Consider the following 15,577-nt stretch of genomic DNA (forward strand, 5'->3'; position numbering starts at 1 on the left):
CATCGCTCCGCCTCTTCTTCCTATCTGGATTTTTTTCCCTCCTCCTCTCTCTCTATCTTTCTCTCTCTCTGTCTCTCTCCCTCCCTCCCCCCTCCCCCCACCCTCTCTCTCTCAGTGCATCCATTTTTGTGCATTTAAGAAATCTCCAAGAATTACCAACCTGGAGGAGAGCGAGCTAACCGGAGTGTCAGAGGAGGGTTAAGGACTCCAAACGAAAACAAACAAGGACGGAGCGGGCGGCTTTATTCCAACATGCCAGTAAAAGCTTTCTAAAGGATGGCCGCGATGGGTTAGACAGGATTTAACATGACTGCGAAATAAAAGGCAAGAGTTGTTCTCTAAATGTATTTTTCTACTTTTCCTCTGTGGATGGATGGATGGACGGAGGCGTGTGTTTGGAATACCTGAAGGTTGTAGCCTTACAGCCCGTGCACTCTCGCAGCCTTTCAGGGCATCTGTATCTAATCTCGAGTGTTTTCTGTTTCAGACGTTTTCATGTGTTAATTCGCCGTTTCAGCCTGCAACAGCTTGAATATTGCGAACTCCCCGCTCGCAGGCAGCGCTCATTGGGCTGCAGCACGTTTGATAAAGCCCATTATGAGCGTTTAATAGAAGAGGGTGAAGCCTGTAATTCATATTTTGACGCTTGTTTCTTGCAGCACAGTGTACTACGCGCATGATACCCCCAACCAAGATGTCATGCCGTGTCTGAGCCACGGTGCCTCCAGCAAATCCCACCGCCGCTTTGCATTTTGACAGCATGAAATGTAAGAAAAATATCGCGCAGAATGCTGCTGTTTGACGGTGATTTTTCTCGTTTTTTGTTTTTTTTTTTTTTAATTTTTTTTTTTAGCCACTGTGTGTAAAAGATGTCTGCTCCACGCGGGCCCCGGGGCGGCCCTGGCCCTGCTGCTGCTGCTGCCGCCTCAGCGGCCGGCGCCATGCCGGAGCTGCCGGACCTCAGCCACCTCACCGAGGAGGAGAGGAAGATCATCCTCGGTGCCATGGACCTACAGAAGAAGGAGGAAGCGCAGGAACAGTCGATGTTAAAGTAAGAAAAGGCGGGCATGGCTGCTGTCGTTGCTGGTGAATAACCCCGGGTGTCTGTGGGCTGCTGTTACAATGTGAATTTCCGTAAGCGTCTCTCTGTGAGATGCAGGTGGATCATGTTGCCTCTTGACAGCGAATCCCCCCCTCGCCTGCCTCTCGTCTCTTGACTCCCCCTTTAGAGGATACTCTATTTGAATGGCTGAGTATCATTTTATAATGCGGCATACACTCCAACCTCTTTCCCCCCACTTTGTTGTAGCTCGAGCTGTACTACAGTGGGCCGGGTTAGCAGCAGCGGGCGCCATTTTCACGTAAAAATCACGCCAAATTGCTTAACCTTTCCCCACGAACGTCACCGAGATTACACAATATGACACTGGAAAGATCATTTAAGGTGTCCTTTGTGGTGATGGCGCACGCGGGGTGTGTGTGATTTCAACGTTAAAGTCCCGGTGGACCCCCCCGCTCCTCTTGTGTACAGATGTCGCTCGGAGCTGTTTCAGCACCACGGCGCTGTCCACTGTAGGCTTTTAGTTTTTAAGGTGGACCGGACTGTTTCCGCCATCGTCGCTTTAACCTTTACCGCGTGAGCCATAACTCTGCTTTATGGTGGAGTATTACACTCTGTGGGCTGGCCCGGGTCGTAAAAACACACTCACTTGATGTAGTGTTAATTAAAAAAATTGGTTTGACCTGCTTAGGGAAGTGCTAATGAGAGGAGAGGGATTTCGGGGCTGTGGCCTTAAATGTTTCCATCCTGTTGATTTTCTTGTAGTGTTCTTCTTCAATGAAAAGGATGCAGATGCTTGCATGCTCACAAGGCAGGTGACGAGCGACCTGACTGTTTGATTTGAATGCAGCATAAAAACCACGTAGTGATGAGTAAGTCTATCCAAGTTTCTGCTGGAGATCTCTGGCATGGCTTTACTGCTGCTGCAGCCTCCCAGCATGGCCAGTGACATTAGTGTAAAAGTCCTCCATCATCAGGTAAATATTTGGGCCAAGGCAGCATTCCTAATGGAGTGAAAGTTGTGCAATCCCTACCTAGTGCTGCTGCATGACAAACATGACTCATGTACTCTAAGACATGGCTACCTCAGCCGCTGCGGTGTGTGCTGTGTGAATCATCCAGGCCTTTTCTGCCTTCCCTCTGCTTTCACTGTCCTCCCCTCCTCCCCAATAGCTGAGTGTTTTTCCTATTTCTTTCTCTGAGGTAAAGGGGATTGTCATTTTTAGTCACTCTTCGTCTGACAGTGATGTCAAAGCCTTATCATGACTGAGCATGGGCAGAAGAGGCTGTTCTTTGCCAGGGACATGACTGACTGACTGACTGACTGACTGACTGACTGACTGACTGACTGACTGACTGACTGACTGACTGACTGACCGACCATAATGTTAGATAACTCTGATTTCAGGCCACACAAGCTGAAAGCATACAAGACATCGGGCAGTCAAAGAGGCCTTTGTATCGATTGCTTGCATGCTAATTTGCATAAGAATTATGTTTCCAGCATGGCATGTCTCCTGCATGTCTTGGTTACCTGGGTTTTTATCTCACCAGCAGGGCTGTAATGCAGATGCTTAGCCACTGACAAAAGACATGGAGTTAATATTAAGGGCTGGCTGCCACCATTTTGTTGTGTTTGAGAGATTCTGGTGTGCAGGAAGGACCTCTTGACCCCTTTTTTGCCCCGATAGTAAAGTTTTATTTCAATATATCTCACGGCAAGACTGTGGTTAGTTCTCCTGTGTTCAGTCTATATGTGCAAGGTGACTCATCATGAGTCATCAAAAGAGTAAATCCCCACTTTCTTTGCCTATGAATCACACAAGCATAACATATCCTAAAGGAGCATTAATATGCTCAGCCCTGGCATAGGTACAACTGCAGTGGATTAACTTGTCATTGGATGGTTCCTAGCATTTTCAGCAGTGTCGGAAACAAACACCCACACTGCAACATCTAACCCTATAGCCCGTGCATCTGTGCTGTCGCGGTCACGGTCCAATCCCACAGTGGCTTGGATGGCTTTTTGGGAAAGTGGCAGTTTGAACATCGAAGTGTGTAATCTAACAGAGGGAATCCTGGGAGGATGGAGGTATGGAGAAGAGAGGGAGGGAGAGAGAGAAGCCTCCAGCTGCAGGGCTTGCCAACTTGCTGTCATCTCACTGGAGGTGCTACAGAGAGCGTGGATGGAAATCCAGTGCTGCTGACTCGCATGTAATTAGCTACCCTCTCTTAGACTGCTCGTTCTTAGCAGGCCCGTATATGTGCGTGTCTGCATGTAGAGAGTGTGCTGCGCCAATGACAATCCATTTCTTAAAGTCCATAAGGCGGCGCTCTACACATCTAAAGCTCATTCTTAGAATTCTGTCCTAGAAAGCTCATCAAAGCTGCAGCCATAGAAGTATAATTAGTTCATAATCTTAATATTTCTACATACAAAGACACGTACAACTAAGCATGGCTCCAGGTGCATGTGTTCCATTAAACTGAATGCACAGGCGCTATCAGCTGTCTTTGCTTTCCATGCATCAGTGAATCTCTGAGCAGTACAGTAATGATGGTTATGGGCTAATGATGCTACAGATTTGCCTTGGCTGAACCACAGTGGTATTATTTTCTTTGTAGGATAAGGCTGGTGTTGTTTTTCTTGTATATTTTTCTTCCCATCAATCGACCAAAACTGGCCCTGTGTTAGTCTGTCACTCGCTACTTTTCAGACCTCCCTGCTCTGCGGCACTCAGACCCAGACTCATATGTATGCTTTGCAGAAATGTATTGATTTGTCATTAACACTGAATGCACCATACGCATTCAGCAGAACTGTATTTTGGGCCACATAGTGAATGTGAGTTTAATATCCACTGTCTGTCCAGCTCTGTATTTGTCTACACCAACCACTGACAAATACACTGTGCCATTTGATGCTGGGTAGGTAGTGTACGGTGAGTTTATCAGAGATTTTATGTGGGAAACAAAGACACACAAGGTTAATGAGAGCTATGAGACTGTAAACGGTAAGATTGTGGGCCTAAAACAACAAATACTACGAGTTGAAAATGCTTAAATGCTACATAAAGCTGGGTGGCGATGTGGTGTGGTGTGATAGTTGTCTGCAGGTTTTTACACACAGCCCCTTTCGCATTACGCATGGCATTTGACCAATTGTCCACACAAAACTATTGATTTATTCATATTTAAAAAGGCTGGGTTATTTCAGCTGGGAGTCATAATTTTAGCAAATTCCACTCAAACAGGAGTAAATATGCATTTGTAGGGGACTATTTTTATCAGAGGGTTGGTGCACAAGAGAATATTTATGGCAGCAGTGCGGTGCATGTGTGATTGACTCAAAATAAACTACAGTGCTTATGTTCAGGTTAATAAAGGAAAGTGTCATCAGGGACATCAATGTGGCTCACTGATGTGTTTTTAATAGTTTCTGGACTACCATGCAGCTCTTGCGTCACAGAGGAGGTTCAATCACGCTTTGGCTACCCAGGCAAAACTTGTTAGTAGGATCAGTTCATTGTTGGTTTTGGTTGTTTTGTGGGATTAGTGTTGGGGAGGAGAGGACTAATCAGGATAAGTTGAGATGGAACATAAGAGGAGACGAGAGGGCAGGACAAGAGGACAGGTTAGCGTGGGAGAGAGGAGAGGAAATGAGAAGGGATGAGAGGACAGGAAAGGATAAGAGAACAGAGAGAAAATGAGAGGAGAGACCGGTATCCGGGACCTCGTTCTTTCGGTCATGACCCAAAGTTCATGACCATAGGTGAGGGTAGGAACATAGATTGACCGGTAAATCGAGAGCTTCGCCTTTCGGCTCAGCTCCTTCTTCACCACGACAGACCGGTACAGCGACCGCATTACTGCAGCCGCTGCACCGATCCGCCTGTCAATCTCACGTTCTCACTTGGAGGTGCTGACTCTCATCCCAGCTGCTTCACACTCGGCTGCGAACCGCCCCAGCGCATGCTGAAGGTCCTGGCTCGAGGTACCCACAAGACAACATCATCCGCGAAAAGCAGAGACGAAATCTGGCGGCCCCCAAACCGAACCTCCTCCGGCCCCTGGCTGCGCCTAGAAATTCTGTCCATAAAAATGATGAACAGAACCGGTGACAAAGAGCAGCCCTGCCGGAGTCCAACATGCACCGGGAACAGGTCTGACTTACTGCCGGCAATGCGGACCAAGCTCCTGCTCCGGTTGTACAGGGACTGTACAGCCCTCAACAGAGGGCCTCCAACCTCATACTCCTGGAGCACCTCCCACAGAATGACACGAGGGACACAGACGAATGCCTTCTCCAAGTCCACGAAGCACATGTGGCCTAGTTGGGCAAACTCCCATGAACCCTCAAGCACCCTGTGGAGGGTACAGAGCTGGTCCAGTGTTCCACGGCCAGGACAAAAACCACATTGTTCCTCCCGAATCCGAGGTTCAACTATCGGCCGGATTCTCCTCTCCAGTACCCTGGAATAGACTTTCCCAGGGAGGCTGAGGAGTATGATCCCCTGATAGTTGGAACACACCCTCCGGTCCCCCTTTTTAAAAAGAGGGACCACCACCCCAGTCTGCCAGTCCAGAGGCACTGTCCCCGTCTGCCATGCGATGCTGCAGAGGCGTGTCAACCAAGACAGTCCTACAACATCCAGAGACTTGAGGTACTCAGGGCGGATCTCATCCACCCCCGGCGCTTTGCCACCAAGGAGCTTACAAACTGCCTCAGTGACTTCAGCCCCGGTGATGAATGAATCAACCTCCAAGTCCCCAGTCTCTGCTTCCTCTACGGAAGACATGACAGAGGGATTTAGGAGATCCTCGAAGTATTCCTTCCACCGCCCGACAATATCCCCAGTCGAGGTCAACAGCTCCCCACCTCCACTGTAAACAGTGTTGACAGAAAGCTGCTTCCCCCTCCTGAGGTGCCGAACGGTTTGCCAGAATTTCCTCGAGGCCAACCGGTAGTCCTCCTCCATGGCCTCCCCGAACTCCTCCCAGACCTGAGTTTTTGCTTCTACAACCGCCCGAGCTGCCGCACGCTTGGCCTGCCGGTACCCATCAGCTGCCTCAGGAGTCCTATGAGCCAACCAGGCCTGATAGGACTCCTTCTTCAGCTTGACGGCATCCCTTACTTCCAATGTCCACCACCGGGTTCGGGGGTTGCCGCCACGACAGGCACTGCTGACTTTATGGCCACAGGTACGGACGGCTGCATCAACAATGGAAGTGGAGAACATGGTCCATTTGGACTCAATGTCTCCAACCTCCCTCGGGATCTGGTTGAAGCTCTCCCGGAGGTGGGAGTTGAAAACTTTTTTGGGTCTGCCAAGTCTGTCCCGCTTCTTCCCCTGCCAGCGAATCCAACTCGCCACCAGGTGGTGATCAGTTGACAGCTCAGCCCCTCTCTTTACCCGAGTGTTCAAGACATACCGCCGAAGGTCAGATGATACGACTACAAAGTCGATCATTGACCTCCGGCCTAGGGTGTCCTGGTGCCACGTGCACTGATGGACACCCTTATGCTTGAACATGGTGTTTGTTATGGACAAACTGTGACTAGCACAGAAATCCAATAACAGAACACCACTCGGGTTCAGATCGGGGAGGCTGTTCCTCCCAATCTCACCCCTCCAGGTGTCACTGTCGCTGCCCACGTGAGCATTGAAGTTCCCCAGCAGAACAATGGAGTCCCCGGTTGGAGCACTTTCCAGTACCCCTCCCAGAGACTCCAAGAAGGCCGGGTACTCTACACTACTGTTCGGCCCATAGGCCGAAACAACAGTGAGAGACCTATCCCCAACCCGAAGGCACAAGGAAGCGACCCTCTCGCTCAGCGGGGAGAACTCCAACACATGGCGGCTGAGCTGGGGGGCTATAAGCAAGCCCACACCAGCTCGCCGCCTCTCACCGTGGGCAACTCCAGAGTAGAAGAGAGTCCAGCCTCTCTCAAGGAGTTGGGTTCCAGAACCCAGACTGTGTGTGGAGGTGAGCCCGACTATCTCTAGCCGGTACCGCTCAACCTCCCACACTAGCTCAGGCTCTTTCCCCCACAGTGAGGTGACATGCCATGTCCCCATAGCCAGAGTCGTTGTCCAGGGTTTGGGTTGTCGGGGCCCCCGCCCACGACTGCTACCCATATCACATAGCACCGGCCCCTTCTGATCCTTCCTGCAAGTGGTGGGCCTACGGGAAGGCGGGTCCACGTCGCTCCTTCGGGCTGTGCCCGGCCGGGTCCCGTGGGCAAAGACCCGGCCACCAGGCGCTCGCCTGCGGGCCCCAACCCCAGGCCTGGCTCCAGGGCGGGGCCCCGGAGACGCCAATCCGGGCGACGTACGCTTCCTTGATTTGATTTCTTTCATAAGGGGCTTTTTTTGTGCGACGATACAGTTGAGACAAATCAGGCACAGCACACTAATGGGCTTTACACCACGCTCACTAATAGAGGAGGCCAAACAGGAAGCATGTTTGCTGCTGATTTGTGTAAAGGGAAGGCTGTGGGACAGGTGCTGTGTCAGTGGAGATATTATCGTGAGGTGTGGTGTCTTTTCTCTCTCCTGTGACATTCCCTCAGGGTTTGTTTTATGATTGTTGAACCCTGAAAGGTCACAGGAAAAAGACATCTCTCCACTCTGTGCAGCAGAGGTCTCCAACAGTCACAAACCTGTGACAGAGGGTCTGCCGTACAGCATGCAAACTGCATATGTACTGTTTAAGTCTGTGTACATGTACTGTAAGCAAGAGAGTGAAAGCAGGAGAGAGGGACAGAGACATGTGGACAGAGAAAGGGAGAGACAGTTATGAGGCTGCTGAATGGCCCGTTACTAAAGGTGGAACGTGGCACCAGGTCATCTCAAGCTGATTGCACTCAAAGCGAGAGAACCCTCATGCTGTTAGTTGGACTATTAATAGTGGAGGCATTCAGCTTTCTGCAGAAGCCGGCAAGCAGCCAGACATCAAAACAGGCAGCAAGGCCTGCGGCCATTTAGGCATCCAGGAAAGCCAGGCAGCAAAGCAGGCAAGCTTACAGGACAAGCTCCAACCACCAATAAGACAGAGGGCATCCTCATGAAGAGGGAATGCGTTGAGTTAATCAACAGAGTTAATGATAGAACAGCTGATCTATTCTATCTATTGTTAACTTTGTGCTTTGCTGAAGAAGTGAATTAGTTTTGATATTATATTACTTTAACAACAACAGAACCATTTAATACATTCTGACATAAAGATGACTTAGTAGTTCGATATAGTTCGATATTTCAATACCTCATCCCACTTTTCTGATGCACATTAACACGCTTTTTGTAAAGTGGCTGTTTGCATGCTCACTTATTAGTGTATTCATCAAGCGATGTTATAGCAGCTAGTAATGAAAACAAGAGAAAATTTATCTCACAAAAACTTTGCAGAAATGTTGTTGCTTGTTGAAATGAAGAATAATAATAAATTATGAATAATTTGTTATGATTTGTCACAAGGAAGCAGGCTGGTAGCATTCAAACAGAGCCAAGTGCGAGCGTGGTAGCTGTTGAGGCAACAAAGAAAGTCCTGCATCAGGGGAATGAACAGTCCTGCCGTTGAAAATGAGAGGAATAATGTTACATTTGGAGAAATGGGATTGATTAGTCGTTGGTATATATGTTCAATATGTTAGATCTTGTTTGTTTATTCTGCACACAACCAGAAATATAAAGTGACAACTTATGATTTTAACCACAGACAGGACTGGTGATGTATGTGTTGCATTTATGCAGCAGACAGAGTGGCATCTGATTCTTAACTACAGCATCTCTCAGCAATAAAGCCAAAAAGCATAATTCTATTCTTTTAATTTTATTGACTATTAATCCATCCCTCCATCCATTTCCTGCCCCTTGTCTGGGTTTCAGGTCACAGTGGTTGCAGGCAAAGCAACGATGTCCACTTCCCCCTCCTCAATGTCTAAACTGTTTCATAAAACCAGTGTCTTTGTCCAAGCGGTCAAGCAGCTGAACATTTAAGCTTAAAGAAAGGCCCACTCCTAGCAGCAAGCTAACAGCTAACACTGTCCTAACAGCTAAACTAACGTCCCTCATGCATGCCTTTGATACCAGCAGGTGAATGTTGCTGCTCCTGAGAAAGGAGTTCTTGAAGTTTTTTTTAGACCTGGACAACTCAGGTAAAGTTAGACTCACCCCAGAATGCAAGCTCACACATTTCATATGGGCCACCTTAATAAGTCCTATTTTTGGTAAACTAAAACCCAAAATAAGCTATTTTTCATGTTGCAGACTCTTAAAAAGAAACACAACACAACCCTTGTAAGGATTTTTGTCCTAGATTTTGTGCCTGTAGTGAGAGAAACTCAACAGAAGGGTGTACTGATACAGGCCTGAAATGAGTTTGCTTACTTTTTCATGGGTGTAAGAGCTGCTGTGAACCCAAATGTTAATTGTCCTCAGCCCCAGATGCTTAGCTCTGTGTGTGACCTGGTATATTTACTAGCGGTAGTTTACACAGGGCGCTCTAATCTCTCCTTCCCTGTGTGTGTTTGTTTGTGTGTCTGATCGTGTTCTGCTCATTCAAGACTCAGCTGGTCGGAGCAGGTGCAAGCCGGTGACTCAAACACGTGCAAGCTGCCTGGCCGGCCCTTCTAATACGCCTTTGTGTGGCCCAAAACTCAAACCATCCAGCGCTTTCTATAAACAAACACAGCCTCCCTGTATTCGTCCGACGCACGCACACAAATATACTACACTCTCAATGAAACACCCACACACTCGCACACAGCCGCTCCGTGGAGGCCTCACAACCAGACAGTAGAATTTATTATGTAATGATTGGTTCAGTGATTCTGTTGGAAAACTTTACGTTGCTTATGCAATCCCTGCTCACATCATAACAGGGTTTTTTTAAGGAGAAAACACAATAACTGATCACATGATATATCACTGATATTGCTCTGAAATGGCTTGCTTTATTCTTTTAGAATTTATTTCCTGTTTGCCCTGCACATAATTTATTTTCCAACTTTTATTGCTCCCTCGTGCCGTCGTAATTCTCCTTCTATCGCTTTGATTTGGTTACTGTTGTTAAAGGTCTGGCAGGAATAAGGGGTTTGATATTTAGCAGCATTACAGCGCTTTACATGTACCGTAGATGCTGCTGTAGGTAGATTACAAAAGCAGCCGACTGACATAAATAGGGGAGGATAAAGAGCAACCGTTATTATAACGTCACTAATGCAGCCGTGGTCCTTATATAAGCCCACTGTTTGAGCACCACACACAGGCGCTACCATGTAACCTACACAAGGACATACTGTACAGCATATAGACCACTGCTCACACTGCCTAGGGCTGAAAGTGGGAGCTTTAAATGCATTATTCCACAGATTCACTATCTGTATGTGAGCACGCTTTAGTGTATTCACGGTTGCTTGGTTTGTGTAGTCTTGCGTGCTCTGCAGTATCCACCATGAAAATAAGAGTGAGGAATAAGAGGCCTGTTTTTTTCATCACCATCATCTGACACTGATCAGGACAGAGACACAGAGAGCCGATGGTGTGATCCCAGGATCGTGCCCCTCGACCGAAGTCTGATGGAGGATCTCCTGCTAATCCCTTAATATCACTTGTCCCACTGAGATACTGCTGCCATCGCCATGGTGATGCTGAGATGGCCTGGATGTGTACTAGTGGAACGAGGAGGGGGGTGGGGGGTGGGGCATTACTGCACACCACTGTAGAAATCCTCCTTTGTGAAACATAAATACAGTCATTTGAAGTAGTGTCTCAAGGCAGGAAATGCAGGCATTTAAAGTCACCAGGCATCAGGCCATGAGGAGGAGGAGGAGGAGCAGAGGGAGGAGAGGAAGGGGGGGTTGCTGGGTTGGCTGTGTTTGCTGTAGACGGCGAGTAAAAGCTGGTCGCCTTATCCTCGAGTGGGCGGCTGCTTGGATGGTTTGTTGGCTGGTTGGCTTTAAATCTGCGTGGAGAGGCGACTAATGCAGGGGAATCCTTTGATTTGGGATTTTACAGCAGCCAACGTCAACCAGATCTTTCTGCCATCGGACAGATGTTGAGAGACAACAAGTTCAAGTTAATTTCAGCCGTACAGCACTGTGGTCACATCTGTTTATTTGGCTGAATGTGCCGACCTTTAAAGCCCCTATGGTGTGTCTTATGTGGTCCGTGCTGTGTATGACTTGATGAGGTAGCAGGTGCCTCATTTCCAAGCCGTGAAGCATTATAGCAGCAGTATTTTAGCGAAGTGATGGGTGTAACCTGTTTGCAGCGAGGCGGTATCAGATTGCTCTTGTGCTTGTCTGCCTGTGTACACTGTATGTAGTTTGGTTAAGCAAGCTCATAGTGACGTGCTGTAGCTTTGAATTGGGACAGGAAGGAGTAGAGCAGGGTATCTATTACCTCTCTATTGTTAGCCATGGCCAGGCTATTATTATAGCCCAGAGTGAGACACAGACAGCTGACTGCAGTTTCAGTACAGCCCACCTACTGCTGCCAGCCAGAACAACAACATCACAGAAGGTTTTTTTTACGTGTTTGAGGATGACACTAATGGAAGTTGAGTTGAGCAGCAGAGAGCTGAAAGTGTGATCATCACTAATTCTACTACAGTTGAATTTTTTTTAGCTGATGCACTTTTTTTTTTTAAAGATGAAACCTGAGATGCTCCAGTTACAAGATATTCCCTCGCCAAAGAGACCAGGAGGAGAGGCTAGGCTTTTGCTGACTATGCGACTGGAAATAATAAGGCAATAGTGAGAGTGGACAGAATTGGTGCTCGAGGTTTGATGCTTCACCGTGTGTGTGGTAAAGGGTTAGAGGAGGACATGGAGCTGCATTCAGCCATCTCTGTCTGGCCGTTGGAGCTGGAGATTGGGCTAACTCAGAGGGCGGTGACCTAGCCGTTGTGGTGTTGGGGCTGAGTTTCTGCATTATTCCCAGTGGAGCTGTTGAGCCGTGTATGGGAGGAGCTGTGACGTTAGCATGCGACAATGTCAGCTGCCAAGAAAGTGCTGAGCACAGCCAGAATAAAATGTATCTGTGTCAGGGTGAATAAAATGGGCTGACAGGAGAAGTAACCAAGCATTCACATCCAGAGAGAGACATGTCCGTACACACACCATTACCAAAGCAAACAAGCACATATGTGCAATAACACAATGCCTCTGACTAAATGTTGCTCATATAGTTGACACTGTGCAAGAAACTGTCTGTATTAGAATGAATATTGTGCATATGTTTCCTGCAAGCCTTGCATGGAAATACACTTGTGAATGTGTGGGCTGCTGGGTGATTAGCTGACTCTTTGCCACTTGGAAATCTCTCAGGAGGGGAGATATAGAGCAGCTCAATTGAATCCTGGCAGGTAATCTAAGGAAACAGATGGATTTTAGTTATATTTGGCAGCAGATTAGCCACTTCCCCGTTGCTCAGAAAATCTGCTGTTGCCAACTCTTGTTTGACAATCTGAATATTAGTCCTTGGTCAGGAGGTCTGGCTTGTGCGCTGTTAGATTGCCTATTCTGATGAGTGCGCCCCGCGGATTCAATCCTATCTGTGCTTTCTAAGGCCCAGCTGTGGTAGCTGGCCAACCCCTCCACACCGAGGCGCTTGCCCTCTCGCCGTCCCCCCTGCCCTGCCTATTGCGCTGTGCCAGCGCCCCGTGCCAGAGGAAGTTATCAGCGCTCTATCCCCTGCCCCTAATCCTCTCTGAGGTGGAGAGAAAGTGTTAAGTAGCACTTCTTCTGGCATTTACTGGAGAGGTAGAATGAACAGGTGTCTCAAGACCTAATCGTCTGTCTTTAAATGAGCTGCTATTTTTAGTGCACTCCAAGATTTGCAGGGAATGTACAGTAGAGGTGGTACAGTGGGAGATTTCTGTTTTCTATATTCTGCAGGAATAATGCTGACACAGTCAAACACAGTGCATGTTGATTTTCCTTATCTGGTTGGGTGGAGTACAGTAACACATTTGTATAATGTGGTTGGAGTTTCTGCTCGATTTTACAGTAATTACATTTTTCTTCCTCTTAACTATCCAACATCTGCTTATTCAGTGTTGCTCCCACATTTTGGACGTTTCTTTACAAGTATATAATAAATATTGGCTTCATTACATGCTGTATACACTACATTTTAGTGGAGTTTTCTCTGCCATGAATAACCTGCACATAACGTATATTAATAACCGTTTTTTACACCTGTGTTGAAAGTTGTATACATAATATTATACCTCTGCTGGTCTCTGGTGTGCCTCAACACCTGCAAATACTCTGTTGCTGGACCATTTAGGCATTTATACACGTGACTTGCTGCTGAATGCTGGGTCCCGTTAGCAACGATTAACCATTGTGTCATTTAAAATGACCTGCATTGCATGTGTAGTTCTTCATTGTACTATTGTCATACGTAACATTTTCTGTCAGGAAACTTTTATTTTTCTATTTAAAACTAAGACCACCCAGAAATGTGACTATGGTGTGGCCTGTTTTTATGAGTCTTCCTCACGAAATACATCATCACAGCATGTGCATGAACATCATACCATACTGTACCAACATGCAATTTGTATCGTCCTGTTACAACCAAGGCAAAAACAGAATTTAGCAGCGCCACAGTCTCCAGTGAGACATTCCCCTGTAGGTCACTTGCCTCTGAATGAGTTCTGACAGACATTAACCTCATCTCCTGGCAGTACTGACCAGCTGGGATGGTGTTAATGATGTATGTAGTTGGTATTTACTCACTGAGCCAGATTACTCCCTTATGATCCAATTATCACTCAGTCTGTAGTGGACTCAGAGGGCCTGCAGGGTCACTGCTTAGCCATGAGATCCTCTATTACAGATTTTCTACTTAAGTGTTGTTGCCAAGACGGTTCTGCATCTCTTGATCTGTTCAAACTGCCAAGCATTGTGGGATGCCAATGTGCTACACTAAAATCATTTCCGGAGGCACGTGTAGCATTTCAATGTAGCATCTCTGCTGGGAAGTGCTGTCAAGTCAGTCTGACGTACGCTCTGCAAGGAAGCTCTGCAAAGAAGCTCTGCAAAGAATCCACAGCAAATCAATACACAGATGCCTATGGATGTAGACATGCAGCGCAGACACCTTCGTCACAGTGTAACAGGGCTCTGTAGAAGCCCACATTAACGTTTAAACTGAAGTTTAGCTGATGAGTTGGAAGCCATGTTGAGGCTTGATTTTTCCTCTGCTCATTATAATATGTGAGAAGTCACACTTTTCCCAGAGGAGTGCGCCGCCGCCGTAGATCTCACCACATCCCTACTGTTCTTAGCTGTTCCAACAACATCCGGCTGACGTTTGAGAAAGAAAGGTCCTGAGCAGCAGTTTGTTCAAAGACAGGATTAGAAAGACAGAGAGAGACCTCAGAGTGACTGGCTGGGCTTACCCGGCACACTTTGGGCAGGGGAGGTGGTGTAATTGCAAAGTAATTATGCCTTGGGTGGCATGTGTGGAAGCTCAGTACAGTGTGACAGAGACTACAGTGTGTGGGGCTGCTGTTAGTGCCTAAAATGGACAGAAGAAGATAGTAACTGTTGATCTGCAGCCAACAAATTGGTGGAAATTCTTTTTCCTGTTATTTTTTACATAGATTTGATGCCGATACAGCAGATTGCATAAGAAAATTGTTGTGTCCCGTAGCTGCTACCTGGCACCTAAATATCTTTTTCTGGTGATAGTTTCAATAATGAGCCTTATTTTCTTGTTTCATAGAGATCTATGTTGTCCAAAGGGTCTTAAAACCACATCAGTGACCTACATTGTTGCACTATGTTTCCTTCATTGAAAATAGACAGACTAACAGATTGTTGGTTTCAGTGTTTTCATGGGATTTGCTGACATTCACAAACACACAACACTTCAGACCCGAACCCGTAGATGCATTTAACTAGATATCTATCATAAAGATAAATAAACTATCATTTCCTAAGAATTAGTCAGTGGAGCCAATAAGTGAGTAAGACCAAAACAATGAGCCGAGAGATGCTAAAACACACTGTAGATCCGAGGGGACCTGCAGGCTCGGCTGATAAAATGTTTCCAAATGTTTCTTCTGTAATTTGTCAGTTGATTTTACAGTCAGTGCCCAAATGTTTTGACTACAATATCAATGAGCGACTGCGTCCTCCGTGCCAGGCCTTTACTTGGCATCTCGTTCAATGGAGTGGGCGGGCGTCTGTTTCTGCTGCCCATCACAAGTTGTTAGATGCACATTAGCTGTTGCTGGACCTGCTGTGGTGGGCGTGACATGTTGCCAGCATTGTTCCGGGTGTGGGGGAATGTGATGATTCAGGGATTGTTGTATAGCTGTCACATCAGTGCATTTGTCTGAACACAACTGCTGCAAAGCAATAGTTTATGGTGAAAGAGATATGGAGAGTGCACAGTTTAGAGGGAGGTAGGCTGTGTTTTAAAGGTCCTCCTCTCCTCTCCTCTCCTCTCCTCTCCTCTCCTCTCCTCTCCTCTCCTCTCCTCTCCTCCTCAGATT

General features: G+C 47.2%; 1 protein-coding gene across 1 annotated transcript in view; it reads left to right on the forward strand.

Annotated features, from left to right (window-relative positions):
• The first annotated feature begins 128 nt into the window (after positions 1–128).
• LOC139334067 (regulating synaptic membrane exocytosis protein 2-like) overlaps positions 129–15,577 on the forward strand; it is a 29,338-nt gene continuing 13,889 nt past the window's right edge. Inside the window, exons 1-2 of the mRNA XM_070966809.1 lie at positions 129–324; positions 854–1,051. Of these exons, the coding sequence (XP_070822910.1) occupies positions 870–1,051 (182 nt within the window). The 5' untranslated portion in view covers positions 129–324; positions 854–869. The remainder of the gene's footprint in view (positions 325–853; positions 1,052–15,577) is intronic.

Source organism: Chaetodon trifascialis, chromosome 7 (assembly GCF_039877785.1).
Source record: "Chaetodon trifascialis isolate fChaTrf1 chromosome 7, fChaTrf1.hap1, whole genome shotgun sequence".
NCBI classification, from domain to species: Eukaryota; Metazoa; Chordata; class Actinopteri; order Chaetodontiformes; family Chaetodontidae; genus Chaetodon; species Chaetodon trifascialis.